At 31.0% G+C, this 19,604-nt stretch overlaps 2 protein-coding genes across 3 annotated transcripts; one reads left to right on the top strand and one right to left on the bottom strand.

The window, feature by feature from the left end:
- Positions 1-711: 711 nt before the first annotated feature.
- On the top strand, positions 712-12,554 carry LOC125052338 (DNA repair endonuclease XPF). 2 transcript variants are annotated; one of them, XM_047653118.1, is made up of 15 exons: positions 874-1,586; positions 1,702-1,854; positions 2,124-2,304; positions 2,560-2,672; positions 2,927-3,092; positions 3,857-3,993; positions 4,752-4,906; positions 5,538-5,917; positions 6,706-7,017; positions 8,013-8,109; positions 8,310-8,428; positions 9,640-9,813; positions 10,813-10,953; positions 11,288-11,482; positions 12,060-12,554. In XM_047653118.1, the coding sequence occupies exons 1-15, from the start codon at positions 1,471-1,473 to the stop codon at positions 12,207-12,209; spliced, it is 2,589 nt and encodes an 862-aa protein (XP_047509074.1). In that variant the 5' UTR covers positions 874-1,470; the 3' UTR covers positions 12,210-12,554. The 2 variants fall into 2 exon arrangements, with proteins under 2 accessions (XP_047509075.1, XP_047509074.1); XM_047653119.1 differs by lacking the exon at positions 12,060-12,554 and having other exon boundaries at positions 712-1,586; positions 11,275-11,476.
- Positions 12,228-16,513, bottom strand: LOC125052339 (protein-L-isoaspartate(D-aspartate) O-methyltransferase). Its single transcript, XM_047653120.1, has 7 exons — positions 16,269-16,513; positions 15,756-15,892; positions 14,970-15,195; positions 14,729-14,814; positions 13,358-13,435; positions 13,051-13,138; positions 12,228-12,312 (listed from the first exon to the last, which is right to left on the bottom strand). The coding sequence occupies exons 1-7, from the start codon at positions 16,321-16,323 to the stop codon at positions 12,299-12,301; spliced, it is 684 nt and encodes a 227-aa protein (XP_047509076.1). The 5' UTR covers positions 16,324-16,513; the 3' UTR covers positions 12,228-12,298.
- Positions 16,514-19,604: the final 3,091 nt, after the last annotated feature.

The raw sequence follows: 19,604 nt of genomic DNA, 5'->3' as shown, positions 1-19,604 counted from the left end.
AGGCGTTTGGGAACAGCGGAAATGCAAAATGGCAGCCGGAAACCCGGAAAGGTTGAGGCCAAGTGTTACTATATGAAATTATAAAATTTGGCAAACGCTTATTAAGATTAGGTAAAAGTTTTATGGTGTTTTTATTATAATGAACGTAAAGTTTTTATTAAAATATAGATCAAACTTAACTATCACTGTAATAAAATTTAAATCCATAGAAATAGATTATTGAAGTTTATCTGTGGTTATGCGGATCGCATATTGCCTTAGATGACGTTAAATGTCCATTCATCATTGACCTATCTATAAGCATATTCTCATATTTATGCAGCAGCCAACTAGCTTAATTAGCCGTTTAATCAACTGCCTAGAGTCTAGACACTTAACTAAACAGCGCCGTTTAACTAGTGGCCTGAAAGATATTGAGCCAGTTGATCAAACAGACAGGCATAGGCAAATGACTTGGATCGATGATCTTCTTCTTCAAACTGTCAATATATTCGTGGGTAATTCACACAATTTATGGTGTGAAAAATTTGAATGAAAAAACAACAAGTACAATAATAATATGAATTTAGCTGTGACTTACTCACGCAATTTAATTTTTAAAGAAATTTTTTTTTGTCAGATGTTTCATCTTTATTATTTCTGTCACATGGTCACTCTATCGTACGAATGGCCTAAGCATTAGCCAGTCAGTTTATTAAATTTTACAACCGCTACGGCTGAATATCTTTCATGCCGCTAGTTAAACGGCACTGTTTAGTTAAAAGGCTAAGCTGTTAATAAAATGGCTACTTAAACTAGTTGGCATTTGGCTATGACATAAACATTAAGCTGTTGCGAGCTAGCAGCGAACGAGATTTCTGACTCTAATATTATCTAATTTTCGACAAATTTAATTGTTTACCTTGTAACCGATGTTAGACGAGATTTCCTAAAACAGGGCGGGGAGGATATTACTCAAAAGCCATCATTTATGGCTAGGTCTATAGGTCTTTTATCTACATGTGCAAGTTTTTTACTTACAAGATTTGAACCTTGAGTAAAACCCTGGGTGAATTGAGGCTCATCTTCTACAACGTTAATTAAGCTTAAATCTAGTTTCAAAAGCTGTAATACCATTAATTTTGTATATTTGACAGTGCTGAATAATGTGGTTTAATTTGATGGTAGGGCTTAATAGAAATTATATAGAATGGTGCGGTTTATAAGAAAAATAAATGAATACCCCTCTAAATAAATCTACCTCCTAAAAAACCCCAAGACATCTTCATTACCCCTAAATTTGGAGGAAAAACCCGTCTAATTCAAATGATTTAATCTGTGCCATAAAATATTTAAAAAAAATTGAAAATGATTTAAAAGAAAAATAGATTGTTATAATTATAAATAACAATATATAATCAGTTTCTTTTAAAATTAATCGACGTTCGACATAATTTATTTCATGTAAATTATTCAAAAATCTAAGTTCTAATGGATGACTGTGATGGAGAATACGCTGCTATAGAAACTAAATATCCATTGTTATCTTTTGAAAAACAAATATTTACTGATACATTTGAAAAGGATGCTCTTTTGATACTTGCTAAGTTAGTTAACTTATTTTTTATAATTCGTATATTAATATTTCAGCTAGTAAATTCTAATGTTATGTTTATGGTAGGAGTTTATTTTGTACGTATTATTTAACTATTTTTTTTTCAGAGGACTTAATTATAATAATATTATTTCAAATATCCTTTGGGTTTATAAAAACCCGGCTAACCTTGTTTTGGTCTTGAATGGTAATGAACATGAAGAGAAGTACTTTTCTGAAAACTTTAAAATATCACCATTACCTAATACTGGAACAGAAAGGTAAAACTATATTTTAATTTACAGCTATTTATACACCATATCTCAATGTTGATTATATAAAATGTCTCCCATCAAATTTTATTTTAATTTTACATAAAATATTTATTATAGTAACTGCATTATGTTGTTGACTGATTAAATTATTAGTTTTTTTCCTATTATCAACCAATCCAGACTATGGAACCCGTTGTGTAATGGAAAGGTTCTCACTATAGTGATTTTAGTAGTTTCATTAATCTTACAAATTCATTCAATGATTCAAATTTTAGAGAGAAAGCATATTTGGAAGGAGGCTTATTCTTAGCATCCACAAGAATACTAGTAGTGGACTTATTAAAGAACCGTGTGCCTGTGAAACATATAACAGGAATTATTGTATTACGAGCACACACAGTGCTTGAATCCTGCCAAGAAGCATTTGTTTTGAGGCTTTTTCGACAAAATAATAAGGTAAATAATTACGTAGAAAGAATCTGTACCCATACCTGTGGTTTGTTTAAGTGAAAATATAATACAATTAGGTTTGTTTTAACAAGAAAGTCTATACCTCTCAAACTGTATTCACCACTCTATATAACATTGGATCAACATTTCTTAATCAACTCTTTATTAGAAGTCCTATATAATATTTTCAACAAGTATCTCTGACAAGTGACAAGAAATTTAAGGCGGTGTCAGTAGTAATAAAAAAATGATGTATTTCAGACTGGTTTTATAAAAGCATTTTCAAATTCACCAATATCATTTACATTTGGGTACAACCATGTAGAGAAGGTGATGAGAGCCTTATTTGTTACGGAATTATTCCTTTGGCCTAGGTGAGTAAATTGAAGAGAAATCTTGTATCTCTCCACATATTTTTTTTGTTTTTGTTTCTACACTCCTATTATTGCTAGATAGATGATGTAATCCTTTTTGTTTATATTATTAAATTAAAATGTTAAAAAGTTTATATGTATGTTATATTATGTCTATTTTAATAACACTTAAATAACAAAATCCTATAAAATACTTATTTATTATCTTTACTTTAAGTCTTGGAAATGCACTTAGAGTTCCTGTATTTTTTCAGATTTCATGGAAATATAATAAAGTGCCTAAAAAGCAGACAGGCCCAAGTTGAAGAACTTCATGTGCCTCTCACACCCAATATGAACAACATACAGTCCTGCTTACTGGACATTATGAACTATACTGTTAAACAGCTCAAGAGCATCAATAAAAATATAAATTTGCAGGTATTTTGTTATTCATTATGAAAAAGAATATTCAGGCTATTTGAACGTACATATGCCATAGTGAGTCTGATTAAATGTTTGCGTACAATCACAAGGCATTATATGTCCATGCCCCACCATAGCTACTGTTTACTAACATAGCACCTAAGACTGAATTGCTAAGCAAATAATTAGGATGAAAAAAATCAGTGGTGCTACAACCTCTTTAAGTCTTGGTCTCAGATTTCTGAAACTGTTTCATGATCATTTTTAAATCTAATAGGCAAGTAGGTGATCAGCCTCCAGAGTCACACTTGCCGTCGACTTTTTGGGTCGAAGACTTGTCGGTTTCCTCACGATGTTTTCCTTCACCGTTCGAGCAAATGTTAAATGCGCACATAGAAAGAAAGTCCATTGATGCACAGTCCGGGATCGAACCTACGACCTCAGGTATGAGTGTCGCACGCTAAAGCCACTAGGCCATCACTGCTCATTTAAGCTCAATTAAGCATGAATGGACTGAAAATAAATTGAAAATTAAGACAATTGTTTGTCCATCTGTACTGCCTTTTTTGTGTTCACTTAAATATATATTTTATTCTACTACAAGTAGGTAACAAGATATATTTGTTATTTAAAATGTGATACATGCAACTTTTTCTGTATTAAAAGCAAAAATCTCATAGCTGTATCGTTTAACTGTTCTTTAAACGTTGATTTGTTTCATAAAAGTTTTTACACACTTGTGCAACACTAAGCTTTTATTCAAATATGAGCGTTTTTAGGAAATAACAACGGAGAACTGTATCACAAAGAAATTCCATAAAATTCTACAATCACAGCTGGACTGTGTGTGGCATCAGCTCAGTACACGAACTAAGGAGTACATACAGGATCTGAAGATTTTACGAACTATGATTATGTAATGTATAATAAGTATAAATAATAAGTCTTGTCCAAGTCCCAAGTCTTCAATTTTCTTTGCTTTTTGCAATCTTGTTAATTCAAATAAATTAAACAAAGGGTGCGTGTACTTATGTACGCGCGTAAGAAGTTATACCTCTTTGGCATTATTAAAAATAGTTTTTGATTGCATGCAAATAATTAATTACAATTAAATAATCAAAGACTGGAAAAGGAGTCATTATAGTCAATAAAGTTCAGTTTATATTTGAAAAATTAAATATATAAATATTTATTATTATTCTCTTACATTAAGTGTAACATAAATTCTATTATTATTCGAATGTTGTTTTTATTATGTCCAATGCCGTAGCATCTTCCGTGGGCAACTTCATTCTGTTAATTTTGTGTCACGGTGCGCACGCATCGTAAAATTTCACTCTCATCAATTTTTCATAACGCGCCTAAAGAAGTATAACTTCAAAAAGGGATAGATTTCGCATCCACATGTACCTACAGTCTGTTAAGGATTTGCAATTAGAAAGTAACTAGTTAGACCATACATCTCCACATTCACTCTAAACAATAACATAGTGCTACTTCTGTATAAAATCACAACTTAAACGTTAAATTATAAGTAAATAAGAGAGCGTTCAAGTATTAAGTAACGAATTTTGGGATTCCTTCGGATCGGGTTTGCAAAATTGCGTGACGTAATACTTGAACGCTCCCTAAGATAACTATAGAGTATATTAGCAAGTTAGTGGTTATTTCCAGTAATTTAATACATGATGACGCAGTATCGTTCTATGCGTTATTGAGCAAATACAGGACTCCTGAGTATGCCCAAGTCAATTCGGGATGGATACTTCTAGACTCCGCCGAACATTTGTTTCGATTGGCAAGAGGACGGGTGTACAATTCTAAAAATGGTATATTTTTACTCTTTAATCAAACTTTCGGAATCAGATATACATGGTATATAATAATAAGCCGATAATTAAGATGTCCTGATATACCCAGAACGATTATAAGCAGATCAACGGTTTATGGCTGCCAAAAATTGTGTGTAGTATATTACTTACCAATCGAAATTCAGAATGAAATCAAACTAGGACATTATTAGAATGTCATAACTTTCGACTATAAATTGATCTGAGCATGTATGGAGAAATAAACTCGATGTTCAGGAGTCGCTATAAGTTTGCATAAAAAAGCACCTACCTTATGTTAAAATAATCTTTGAATTTCTGAAATTAGTGCTTTTTCTCTTCAATTTTTTTTATGAAATGTAAAATAAAAATGCATGTTTATTTAGATATTATAATTTTATTATGTCTTTGTGCATATTTAACAAAGGTACGTTGAAGGAAAACATCGTAAGGAGCTCGATTTCCTTATGCAACGCTTTTAGGTCTAAGCCTAAAAAGTTTATGGCGCCACTGGTTTATAAAATACTCGATAAATAAACTTAAACAAAATGTTAAAGTATAAAAATTGTAATTTTAAACGATACATAATAATTTGCCTCTGTAAAGATAACTTTTATTTAAAATATTTTAGAATTCGACCCGGAACTTGCACCGAAATGGCAATGTTTGAGCGATTTATTAATAAAAGAAATACCCGATGAAGTTAAAAAGAAAAACGAATCATTAAACAGCACAAAAGTGCTAATACTTTGTCTCGATAATAAAACATGCTCTCAGCTAAATCATTTTTTAACTATGGGCGCGAATAAATATCTATTTTATACGGCTTTTCGACGGGATTTGACTATAAATGCTGTATCTTCGAAGTATAAAAATTTCAATGATGACATTTCCCAACTGAGTGGAGAAAATCCTGAGAGTGAAGCAGAGTTTAATAAGTCGAATTATGTGTTGACCCAAGTTACTCAGCCTATAGACAAAGAAGACAGTATGTTTGAACCAATCACTGAGGTATTAAGAATTTTTTATGAAAACATTAATAACCGTAATCAGAGTAGTTTTCGAAGAAATAACGATTTTTTGTTTAGCTTTTATTGCTTAGTTAAACAATTATTATTAAAGCTTTATTCAAGAATTGGTTAGTAATACAATACAATAACCAAAATTTCAAATATTTATTAGGTGACGGTTCTCCTTCCCTACTAGTTTAAAAAACTGAGTTACTGTAGGAAGGCTTGAAGGTGTACCTACCTAACAAGTTGCTTAAGCTTATGATTAAAATTAAGCATTTTATGTCAATCCGAAACAATTTGTGTAAAGCAGTTAAAGTTAAAGGTAAAAGTTTTCCGTTAAAGCTTAGGTTTCCTAGAAAAGCGGTGCCGTTAACTAACGGCCGTCATTTTACGGTTGTTAATAACGGCCGTCTTTACTTTTAAATATAATGCAAAAAAAACAATCATTTTCGCTCGTCCAAGTCACGTTTCTACTCATTGTATTAATTAAATATGGTCACCGCTACACGCGAACCGCTATTTGACGTTACGGTGACACTCAACGTTCTCTAGGAAACCTACTCCGATGTTATTAATAGACAACGTATGGTTGATGTCACCCAACGCTACATTACGGCCGTTAGATAACGGCACCGTTTTTCTAGGAAACCTAAGCTTAAGCAAAGGCCTTTAACGCTGCGTCGAGGCGACATGTGTCCATCACAGAAACCTTTGACACCAGACACACCTTTGTGGGTTATTTGAAAGCTCTTAAAACCGTCCTCATTTGAATCCATTAAATTTCAGATCGAAAACCTAGATTTAACGCAAATAGAAAAAGATAAACCAATTATATGCATACAAACATTCAAACAGAACGGAAATCATCTATCACTTGAACAGACTCTAGAGGCTTTACGACCGGAATACATAATTCTGTATCACAGCGACGTGGCCGCTGTACGACAGATTGAATTGTTCGAAGCCAGGAAGAAGTCAGAGGAAGCCATGTCTAAAGTGTATTTTCTTATACACGATAAAACTGTGGAAGAACAGTCGTATCTCACGGCATTAAGGCGAGAGAAACAGGCCTTCGAGTTGTTGATACAGACTAAAAGTGTAAGTGAAATCTATATACATATATATAAAAAGAAAATGGTGTTCGTTTGAGGCTCTTTCACGCTTAAACCACTGATCGTATCGATATGAAACTACCTCTAACTATCTAACTATCCTAGATGGTTTATGGCTATTTATTTTTTAATTCCAACGTTCCTTAATTTTTTTATTTCTGTTTTACTTTTATGAAAATTTTTCCCGCTAATAAAAACAAAAGAGGCTTCCTAGAACCGCAAAACGTCTGTTAAAAACTCGATTTTCGAAATATTTCAATTTTCTTAGCGGGAAGTTAAAAAGAAGAATAATAAAAATATGAAAAAAAATAAAATAATGAAACATAAAATTTATTTTAATTCGTCCAGCAAAGCGGGCGCGAAACGGCTAGTAAACCTATATTATAAAAATCAAATATTATTAAACTAATTTGATGAATAGGTTTTATTTAACAAACCACAAACAGCGGTGTTAAGTAGGCACTTGGAACTCTGTAATCCCTAATAGTGAAAAGGTTGAGAGATCAGCCTCACCTTTTAACGCCCGAACCCAATAACCTATCTCAATCCATTTTGATAGAAACCATCTGAGATAGAAATCTTAATCCAAATGTTGGAACAAGTATGCCAATAACCAATCGTTGGATTGTAATAGCCATCTGTCGATACAAGCTGTTTGTTATGTCTCAGTAAAACGGAACGACAAAGAGCATTTTATCCGTCGCCAAAAATGGTTTGTCTTCGTAGGGTTTGGTTATTGGGATGCAGATAGGAGATCGATCGACTGTCACGGTTGGTTTTCAATCTGAGATTGTGGATTAATAATTGGGTTTGGGCCTTAAAGAACTACATCAAAAACGTCGGATTCGGTGTCGCAATCGATATTTGAAGTAAAAAAAATATTGTATAAAATACAACTTAATTGATTATCTTTTTTAATTTATCCTAATGCAATTTGTATAAATTTTTGGATATTATAATGCAACAAACTCCTCGATACAGATAATGGTGGTACCCTCTTATCAAGACGGTAAAACTGATGAATATTTTAATCTGAATGTCGAAGAAAGTGAAACTACAAATGATACTAGAAAAGCCGGTGAGTAGTAATGGTCGTACTTAGTAATAAAAAAATGCATGCATAATTGTTGAAAATGTATTGATCGTATCAATATTTATTATGCCCTAGCCATTTTGGTTGGGCTACGTTCCTGGGAAACGTTTCCGAAAGATTTTTTTTATGTTACCGATTGTCTTGTTTCTTATGAATACAAATATTTCTGCTTGAATTTTTTGTAGGTGGACAAAATCAAGTTAAAGAAAAGCCAGTAGTAATAGTGGATATGCGAGAATTTCGCTCGGATCTACCCTCATTACTTCATAAAAGAGGAATAAACATCGAGCCTGTTACTATAACAGTGAGTATTTTTACACGCTTTATATTAGCTTCACCTGTATGTATGTATGTAACCGACTCCTTCGGACTCGATTTTAACCCACTTTAAACGGATAGATTTAATTCAAACTTTGCGCACCTGTCAAAGATCGATGATCGATCGATTATTGCATTGTGCAATAATCCGAAAAAAAAAATGATAAAATGGCGCTCTGTACCATATTTTTCGTCTATCGAGCAACCCACGCTTATTCACAATAATACCAGTAGTTCATTACCATTTTCAGCCTAAATTAGGAATTATTTTTTAGTTTGATGTGCTTTAAAAGCGTGTTTTTTAGTTTTTTTAACTATTATTTATTTTAGAACGTTAGGCTGAAAAACGCAAGACTCAAGAATTCTGGTTTCTAGACGACGAGCGAAGTCTAGGGCAGTTACTGTCTTGCTGGGTTATATATGTATATATTCAACCGAAAGTTCAATTTCAAACAAAACTTTAACTGGGCAATTCAAACATTACTTTATACATAATCTATATTAGTTCTAATAAATTTTAAGCGATACAGCCGCCCGTAATTCTTCTTACTAACTACGTTAAAACATGTCTAATTGGTGTTATTCTAGAATCTAGAGGATAAAAATTGTACCTGTCCAAATTAAATATTTGGTCCAAAAATGTTACCTCATCAGACTTGGAAACCTAAATTTACTTCACATAATATAGCATATAGTTGTTACAATATAATATAAAATGAACCGTTACAGTTTTGTCTTTGATTTGTCTGTATATATATACATATATATAAATAGTAGCTGACCCGGTAAACGTCGTTTTGCCATGTATATTATTTCTAGGTAACATTTTTTTAGTTCGATAAAAATAACTATCTACTATAATAAAAAATAGGGGTTGACCGTAGAGGGGTGAAAATTTAGGGTTGTATGTATTTTTAATGGCACATTATAAAAAAAATTAAAAAATTAAAATTTCGTCCAAAAAATAAAAATAAAATGTTAGGGGTGGACAACTCTTATCACTTAGGGGTATGAAAAATAGATAGTAGCCGATTCTCAGACCTATTGAATATGCATATAACATTTGATAAAAATCGGTCAAACCGTTTCGGAGGAGTATGGTAAGGTCACTAACATTGTGACACGAGAATTTTATATATAAGATAATTTCTGATGTACGCCCAAAATATCAACACGATTCTTTGTTATTTTTTTTAGATTGGTGATTATATTCTAACACCAGAGATATGCGTAGAGCGAAAATCTATATCGGATCTAATTGGTTCACTCAACTCCGGTCGTTTGTATACGCAGTGTACGCATATGTGTCGTGCGTATACGCGACCCATATTGCTCATCGAATTCGATCAAAATAAGCCGTTTAATTTACAGGTAAGGGATTATGTATTGTTGTAATAGTTTGTTGTTATGGTTAAAATCTGATTTCATTTGGTGAATCATATCTTTCGTTACTAAATCACCGTTACAGAATAAGTGCCTTAAACTGTTACAATATTTTATCAGTTTACCAATTGAAACAACCTAACCTCGAAGTTGATAACAAGGAGAGAAGGGTATTGTTGGTACCATAAGCTTTGCGCGGTAAAACTTGCCTTAAACATGGATTATAGATTTTTTTTCATTGTATATGTTAAATATAATAACTAATAAGTGATGTGTAATAGGAGTATTAATGTTTAATGAGCTGGGCCTAATAGATAATTATCTTCAACAAAATATTACTCAAATTCGTATGTACGAAATAACGCCAATGGAAAAAGTCTGTTATTGGTCTATTGGCTTGGAACCAGCGCAGCGCGCTCACCACACGTTATTATGGGTACTTAAATTGAATTGATACCTTCTTGGTCGGAACACATTGTACTTTAATAATTAAAAAAATATTTTAAAGCATTGTTTTGTTAGGAGAATAATGCTTTAATTTAATTTTTTAATTTTCTTAAAGAAGTATGTACCTATATAAAATATGCCAATAAAAGTCTGTATTTCATTTCATAATTAGAATATTACCGAATGAGATTATATAAAATAATTGTTTTCATATAACATGTCTTGCCAACGACTCTCCATACCACTTATAAAATATAACGCTAATAAAAAATTCTAATTGCACTATTTAATATAATGTCATATTTGATGACAGGGTAAACACAACTTGATATAAATAGACGAAAGTGTAATTTAGTTAAAAGCAGTTAGTAACTAGCTTTTTACTTACGTGTTTACCCTTGCAGTTCTATTTCGTATTTATTCTTACATTCAAATTATCTGAACGAGAGCGCATATAACCGAAAGCCCTACAGTGCAAAATTTCTCAAATTACTAATATTGATTTTATTTCGCCATGTAGCTACATGATTTAAATTGCAGGGTAGTTTCGTAGTGTCCTCTGACCTGTCTGGCGCAGACATACAGCAGAAACTTCAACTTCTCACTATTCATTTTCCGCGGCTAAAACTCGTCTGGTCACCCAGCCCATACGCCACGGCCGAGTTGTTTTATGAACTTAAGGTATTACTAATTTACATCACTAACAAGTACCGATTCGCTATTGTATTGGTTTATATTAACTTTTGATAACATTTAATAAATTATATTACTAACAATTACCAACAAAATAACTAGGATTAGATCAATATAAGATATCCTACACTATTAACATTAATTTTTTTTTTAATTCATTGATTTTAAGGTGTATTTTACGAAGCCGAAAAATTTAATGTTGCGTCATGAATACTTTTGACGATTGTTAAAATCATCCCAACGTTACATCTGTATCTAAGTATGCATTACAGCCAATGTAAAAATGTTTAATAAATTTTCTAAATAAAGGCCATTTATATAGCAAGGAAGAAAAAACCCAAACGTAGAAGAGGCCATAGCATTAAGCGGTGAAAATTCCATTGACGATATTTGCTACGAAAGATATAACGCCTTAATCCATGACTTCGTTCACAAATTACCTGGTGTCACTTCCAAGAACATTACGAGGATTATGAATAGGGGCATCTCTCTTGATCATCTTATTACGTTGTCGCAGGTATTTGCTAAAATAAACGAAAATAATAAAGTCTGAGCGGAAAGAGGACCAGCGTGGCACTTAAACGAATATAAATTATAATTCTTCAAAAATTATAAACTCTTGTATCAAGATGATAACTGTCAAACTATAGTGATGTAACAGTGTTGCCAATATAGCAAAAAAGTTAATTAAGCAGCGTGGCGACCTCAAATCCCACGATAGTTCTCTTTCGTCATACACTAATCTGTATTTTTATACTTGTGTTAGCTTAGTAGTTGCTTGATATTTAAACCAGTAGTGTCTTAGAACCTCCTTTGCACCAAACGTAGTTTTTCTGTGTGGAAGAAACACGAGCACGATAAAATTGCGGAGAGTATACGACTCAAAATCGCGTGTCAGACGCAGAAGGCTGATCACTTGCCTTTAAATAAAAATTATTTTAAAAAGTAAAATTTAAATCATACACACTGAGTTATAACTGCTTGTCGTCATAAAAAAATATAGTTCGCGATGTGTTGTTTATCAGCTTTTTTAACAATTTAGTTGTTCTATTTATTTAATTAGTAATAATTAATAAACTGAGAAATCGTTTCAGGAAAGTCTTTACAATATTTTGGAAAATAAAAAAGAAGCCGAAATGTTGTATTCCATTCTACACATAAAAGCTAAACCGTCAGACTCAAAGAAGGACGAAAAAGCATTCGGAAAAAGAAAATTTGGAGGGAAAGTCTTCAATAAAAAATAATTGTTATTAAATATTCTTTAATTCTGTAAGTCTGTAATATTTTATAATAAAAAAATCATGTTTGTATTGCATTTTATTTGTTGCAAGCGTTAACGCCAAGTACCTAAAATCATTATTATACTTTAAAATATATTAGGAAACAATTGGTTACCTTACAAATATTTTTTTTTTACATTATAACTTATAAGTAATATTGAAGCATAAAATTGTGGATAATATACAAGATTCTTTGACATTGTAAAGGCGAGTTAATTAACAGTACAGAGAAAATTTTTAAACTACTATAAGAGTAAAAAGGGACTATTTAATAGTGTACCTTTATTTACCTCAAAAAATCTACTACTACTGCACTACACACAAAAATCTCAATGGAAAATTATTTAATAAATTATATAATATGTCAAAGGATACCACTGATACTATATTTAAACAAGAAATATACCACTTAAATTACAATATATTATTGTAAAATTGTCTTATTCAACACACTAAAAATAAATATTCTATATTCATATATACAAGGACAATTTTTTTACAGTCACTCAAAGAGTTATTCGCCGTCTAGTCTAAACAGATCAGTGCTTCCATTTCTACTGTAATTGAAGTAGATTTACTATAATACACAAGATCATGTCCATAATCCTCATAAAATCAGAAAGTTTAGTACTCTTTCTTTATTAAAAGTAGTAAGGGAGCACTGCGATATAAGCTTAGTCGAATGTCTTTGGAGTATTCGTGAGTCAATATGAATACAAGGATTGCACGAGACGGCGAATGCAAAGGGCCGCGGTCAGCACAGCGATAATAGTGGATATAATGAGATATACGCTGGGTCACTCACGATATTGATGATTCTTGTCGGTAAGGGGGACGTAGATTACACTCATCAATTTCTTTACAGTCGTAGTACCGTCAGCCGCTTTGTCAACCTAAACAAAAGCAAAATTTAATTAAAAAATACTTTAATTGAATATACGAAATTAAGTCATGTCAAAGAATTTATAGATCCAACAACATTGTGTTATCTTGTCAGCCCATATATAGTATTTAGTAGAGTAACGTATTGGATTTTGGCATACGGGAGTCTCTGCATGTTAATTTTCTCGCGCAAACTTGCAATCATAAAGGTTTACTATAGTTATATTTACTTGTGTCAGATGTTGTTCTCCACCTTCAGGTCCAACTGGTACAATTAAGCGCCCACCAGGCTTTAATTGTTCCACTAACTGAAAACATTAAATTTCATGTTTATTTTCATAATTTGAAGTTTAAAGTGATAAGCTTTTCTAGAAAATACATAATATAATTTAATTAAGGCAGTTTGAAGTAAGTAAAAATATTATATAAATACTGTAAATGTTATTTAATAGCAAATATACACACTTCTTCGTTTTTTTTTTTTTTTTTTTTTTTTGTTTTTTTTAGAGCGCGAAAACCGTAAAAATAATATTATAGCCTTTGGATTTAAAGAGGAAGAGATCTCAAAACAAAATCTAATAGAAATAGTCACTGAAATGATTCGATCAAAAATAAATATAGATATCGGCCATAACGACATCAATAATATATACCGCCTAGGAAAAAAGGGGGTAGATAACGAAAAACCAAGACCTGTTATCATCTCTCTTTTACATGCTTGGAAAAAAGAACAAATCATGAGAAATAAGAAAAAGCTGCCCGGAATCTATTTAAATGAAGACTATCCTAAAAATGTACTAACTAAAAGAAGGGAACTCCAACAACAGTTGATAGAAGAAAGACAGAAGGGAAAGTATGCAGTATTGAAATATGACAAACTCATCATACGGGATAGCATACAAACAAAAGAGAAACGCAAACGCGAGCGTTCTATGTCAATTTCACCACCAAAATACGCCCAAAAGAGCAATTTGCAACCCACAGCAACAACAAAAGCAAGCAGGTCAAACGCCTTTGACATGATGCGAGGAAGAAGTAACTCTCTCACCACCCCTACCCTCACATCAAAACAAACATAGGAACTCGACAGCCGGATAAACAATAAACAAAGAACATAAAAATATAAAACATTTAGAAAAACATTCCCCAATCCGGCTGGTCCCCGTGGGGAATCAGACCAAAACCCTCTAGCAACAAACAAAAAAACAAACAAGAGTGTTGAAAATTGGAACTTACAACGTGAGAACTTTAGCATCAACAGAAAAATTGATAGAACTTGTGCACTCATTGAAAAATATTCAAATAGATATATTAGGATTAGCGCGGCTAGAGGAGGCCTATACCCAAGAAGGGATCCATACCTAGGAAAATAAAATATGGTACTAATAATTCTAACATTTATTTCAATATTAAATTACTAAATAATATTACATATACTGTATTACTAACCACATTAACACAAAATTTTTAGTTTAGTTGTATTAGCATGAAATGTAAATGGTATGGAACGAAATAAAGGCTTTATTATTATTATTATTATTATTATTATACACACTTCAGTGTGACTTTTTTGACTGCATTAATATAAATCATTATCTTACAGCTTGAGGTAAGGTAGGTGCTGCTGCTCCGACATGAATAGCATTGTAAGGAGCCTCGTCAGGGTAACCTTGACGACCATCTCCAGCTTGAATAAAGAATATATAATACTTATAAATGTTGTTACAGTTCCATATTGAAATTGTTTTTAATTCTTTAAGAGTATTAAAATGTATCTTAAAAATTGATTTGAACTGAAAATCTATACTACTTCTAACAAAACATATATTCATAACTACTTACTTATAAGCTTAATTCTTTCTGATTTCAGCAGTCCTGGATTATCATTGTTTATGTTTTTTGTAGCTAAATTTACAAGTTCTGATATATGGTCTATACCAACAATCATTCCCTGTTCACCTAACATGATAGCCATGCAAGCTGTTAGGTACCCTGATCCTGAACCAACATCTAGCGCCTTTTCACCTGGTATCAATTGATTTTTCAATCTCTCTAAAGCATGGGCATGCTAAAAATTAAACAATATTAAATCTTCTCTTATCATTGAAAAAAATATCTGCAAGAAGAATTAAAAAGAGCTACAGTAGACCCCAATTAAAACCATTTCTCGCAAAATATGTAATTTTACACAAGTCCCAGCAACTTGAGATAATATTATCCCACAGGTATTATATGCTGATAATGCTTTAAGACGCTATGTAAATTTTTTGAATCAAAGTGAACATGCACTGCAAAAGTTTAATTATGTTGAAAATCTTGTAATTGCTAATGCAACAAAATCTCAGGCCAATATAAGTGATTACTTTAAATGACATAATTAAGATTACACTATGTATTTAATGTAATTCATAAATGTATATAATACCTACATATACACAATTAGAACACAATAATATGTAGTTTTATTTTCCCACATAATACACTTTCTCGCTTAAGACAAATTTTTGGTTGGGTTATGGGGCAGACTATTATACTACTACAATCAATCAATCAAATTATACAGGAAATATCTGTCATTTACTTACTGCTACAACATTTAATGATAGAAAAGAACAAGCAATAAGTTACCATGTGTGGAGCACTGATGGTGGCAGAGTATCCAATAGATTGTGGTGAGTCATGATAAGGTGCATAAGGACAATAGTTCTTTCTATCAACTGCCAGCATAGCATTAGCAACAGTATCTGTTTTTATGATTCCATTGGCTGTAAAATATGTTAAAATAAACAGGTAATAACTGCCCTTAAAAAAAATCAAGAATTTTTTTTAATATGCCAGATTGTAAAGCCCTGGATTTTATTTCTTCAAGGGCTAAAATTACAGGAATGACGTATTTGATTTTTTCAAAAGGGCTATTTCTAAGAAGGCTTGTAAAATTACATGTAGGTTTGCTTTTGCCTTTAGTTATATCAGATTTAAAAAAATTTAAGTCTATATTTCCAACTGGGCTTGCCTAGTTTATTTAACAAATCTAATTTTAAAGCAAATGACCATTTATACCATCATAATATGTCTGTACAGATTTACTTAGTAACTAAAATTTAAGAGTATTTGGTTGAATTTTTGATTTTGGTATTTTACCTCTTAGATTACGTATCATGTCGGCATTGTTAACTCCATGACTTCGCCAAGCCATAGTTGTGAACGAAAAACTAATTACGAAGAGTAAACGTTTATTTATATGGCCCAGTATTTTGAAATTGTATCTTGAGAATTCTGATTTTTTCAGCTTATTTGTTTGCAAGTATTCAGAAATTTGTTTTGACTTTTGATTTTTAGAAGACAGCAGAGAAATGACATTGAGTTCGAGATATCTGTCATTCTATAAACGCTTAAAAATAATTCCGGTGTTATATTTATATTTCAAAATCTGAATTTTTGCCATGCTTTCTAGTTTCTACAAATATTTGAAATATTATTATAGCAATTATATATAATCTAAACTGTGGGCATTAGCCTATTGTATAACTGGGGGTCTAGCCAAGATGGCTTAACGGTAGTGTATGTAGAAAGTCGAAAACTAAATTTGTATGAAAATGACAGCTCGTGTCGACAGTCGGTAGCCTAGGCCCTAAAGGCGTGAGTCGGGATACAATAAGCGACGCCATGACAGTGCTACGAAAAGACACACATTAACGCTTACGCTATTCGGTAGCCAACGGCCAATTAATGTTTCGGCAGTGTAGAAAAAACGGCGTTTCTCCGCCATGTTTTAGCGTGATCTCAAAAGCTACTGTTTGCAATAATTCAGTACAACTATTGCCATCTTTAATGGCTACTGTTTTAAAAACATGTCATATTTTGGACGTTTTAACGAAATGGTTTTAATTTGTTATCTGTCTTTTTTTAACGTTCTCGTGTAATTATAATAATTTAAACTAGAGTTAATATTTTAAAGTTAAGAGTTTTAGTTTTTCTATGAATCAATGCGAGGATAACATAATAGAGACAGATAAATATGAAAATATCAAGAAAATCAGCAAATTAGTAGAGGTAAATCCTAGTTATATTGGATATCTTTTATTGATATTTATATTGCATGTAAGTTCATGAAATCGTTCTTTAATTTGAAAAATAGGTACATATACCATTTAATATTGCATATATTATGTAATCACAAAGTAAAATGATTGTACATTTTATTTGTATATTTCAGATGAGAAAGCAGTCACTAATGAACATAATTAGAAGTTCCAAATATATTTTATTGTAATTATAACAGAAGCTGATAATTATATAATGTTGATCAAATAAAGTGGATTTATACTTTATGAACTTTGGAAATATAATATCTAGTGAGCAATACTAAGTAATGGTAAGCAGATATTTTCTTTAATTATTTACTAATTCAATATACTAGAGAAGTTATTATAATATTGTTAATGAATGAGAAGTTTGAATTCAAGTCCCTTGGGAGTTACTGACATTGTTTGGTTATTAAAAACTTTAATTGACAATAAGCAGCAAAGTGACAAATTAAATATATTTTTAAGTTAAGAATTAAGTAAAGAGTTTTAATATTAAAGTTACCTATTGAACAAACCTTGGGCCAATCTTAGTTTAGTTTGTCAGTTTTCTATTTGATCAAAGTACTAACTAAAATATTTTCTTTTCAGAAAAAGAGAAGCTAATAAGACAACTAAAAATATTAAAAAAAACCAAAGTGTTATATTATGTACCTGAAAATAGGGAATGAAGCATTTTATGAATAATGTAAAAAATAAGACAAGTGGAGTATGAAATAATGGTTGGTTAAGTAACATTACCTCATGAACAGGATACAGTAACTGAAACTATGTTCTTCCACATTTAATCTTAATAAGTTCAGCAATTTGAATGTTAATGAGATATTATTATAAACAAACTAGATTTGTAAATTTTGGGAAGAATTATATCTTTAAAAAAAAACTATTATTATTTACAATTGTTGTGTTAAGGAAACAATCTGTTTGTTTTTCTCTGTTTTTTTTAATCGCTCAGGATGTATTCATAGTAACTGTAGGTATCATAGTAATTTTATGAAATCATCACAACATCTAACATTAGGTTTTATGAATTGAATTTTTTTTGTATATAACAGCACATAAACAAGATATTGACTTTGCTGAAAATTAACACTTACATTTATTAGTTAATTATCTACATATATAAATATGAATAATTGAATACATCTACATTAGGTAGTAATGCATTGAATTTGGTACACCTGTGTGTGTTCAGTAGTAATGTCCGTATTGTTTAATAAGTTGTTACATATGCTTATTTTTCTATGTAGACTGCATTATGTTAAGGAAGATATTTGGTGCCTTATTTTAATAAAAAATAACCATAACTGAAACATTTTTATTTTGCTACCTATTTGTTTAATATTCCTAACTGTTAGTAGGTACGGGTCATTCATATATGCATTATCTGTATATTTTTGTAAAATAAACTAATATTGTTAACCACTTTAATGGCTTTTCCTACTAAAGAAGACATAGGTAAATTACCAAAAATAAAACTGACAAATACATAACATACAATGTTTATTCATTTCTTACTTAAACAGATTTTGCATTTACATATTAACTAGTAGCAAATCACTGATATAACCAAAAGTTAATTGACATCAATATTAACTTAAAATCAGCATCAAACTTAAATTTATATCTAAGATGTTGGAGCATCAATATGGAATCAAAGGTTGAGTAAGGGTTTTAATTTCATACCAGACTAAGTTTCTATTTTATAATTTTTATTAATCCCTCTTTTCATTTCATTGAGTACTTGCTGCTTTTCAATTCTCACTTTCTAAAAGTATAAATTTATTATAAACAATCAACCTTTGACTCTAACTTAAACTGAAATTGTTTGTTGGACATAAACAGAGATAATTCCAACTAGTAGCAAATCACTAATAAAATCTACACTTTTATATAAATCTGCTTACAAATTGACATTAAAAATGTTCAAGCACAAACACCAAACCTAATTAAAGCTTAAATCAAACTCTAATTTCAGTGCTCACACTAGTCTACGTTTTTTTTCTATTGTTTTTTAATTCCTTGGACTATCCTTCTATTCTTTATCAACTTCTAGTCAACCTTATTTTCACTCTTTATTTATCAATCCACAGTACTATTTCTATTGTTTCTTCTAAGCGGTAACAAAATATGTTGCTTCTTCATTTTGCGGATTAGTTGTGAGGTCAAATCCTAAAAATATCAAAGTATGAGTACTTCGTATTATTATATATCGCGATTATGCAATTTCAAAATATTGTATTTATTTGTAGCCTTAAATTTCTGAGAAAACATGAAACAAACCATAATTAGTTCAAACATGCAATTAAAATTCATATATTTACTTTGCACCTTCCGTAAATTCCACTTAAATCGAAAATATTCCGATCTTGCTGACATTCTAATGTCCCTT

This window comes from Pieris napi, chromosome 9, assembly GCF_905475465.1.
Source record: "Pieris napi chromosome 9, ilPieNapi1.2, whole genome shotgun sequence".
Lineage (NCBI taxonomy): Eukaryota > Metazoa > Arthropoda > Insecta > Lepidoptera > Pieridae > Pieris > Pieris napi.
This window is presented reverse-complemented; position numbering and strand designations above follow the sequence as displayed.

Coding starts and splice junctions, on each gene's coding strand:
- LOC125052338 (XM_047653118.1), top strand. CDS start 1,471: ATGGATGACTGTGATGGAGAATACGCTGCTATAGAAACTAAATATCCA. Junction 1,587..1,701: donor GCTCTTTTGATACTTGCTAA/GTTAGTTAACTT, acceptor TTTTTTTTTCAG/AGGACTTAATTATAATAATA. Junction 3,994..4,751: donor ATTTTACGAACTATGATTAT/GTAATGTATAAT, acceptor GGTTATTTCCAG/TAATTTAATACATGATGACG.
- LOC125052339 (XM_047653120.1), bottom strand. CDS start 16,323: ATGGCTTGGCGAAGTCATGGAGTTAACAATGCCGACATGATACGTAAT. Junction 15,893..16,268: donor CATGATACGTAATCTAAGAG/GTAAAATACCAA, acceptor CATATTTTACAG/CCAATGGAATCATAAAAACA. Junction 15,196..15,755: donor CCATCAGTGCTCCACACATG/GTAACTTATTGC, acceptor TTTAATTTTTAG/CATGCCCATGCTTTAGAGAG.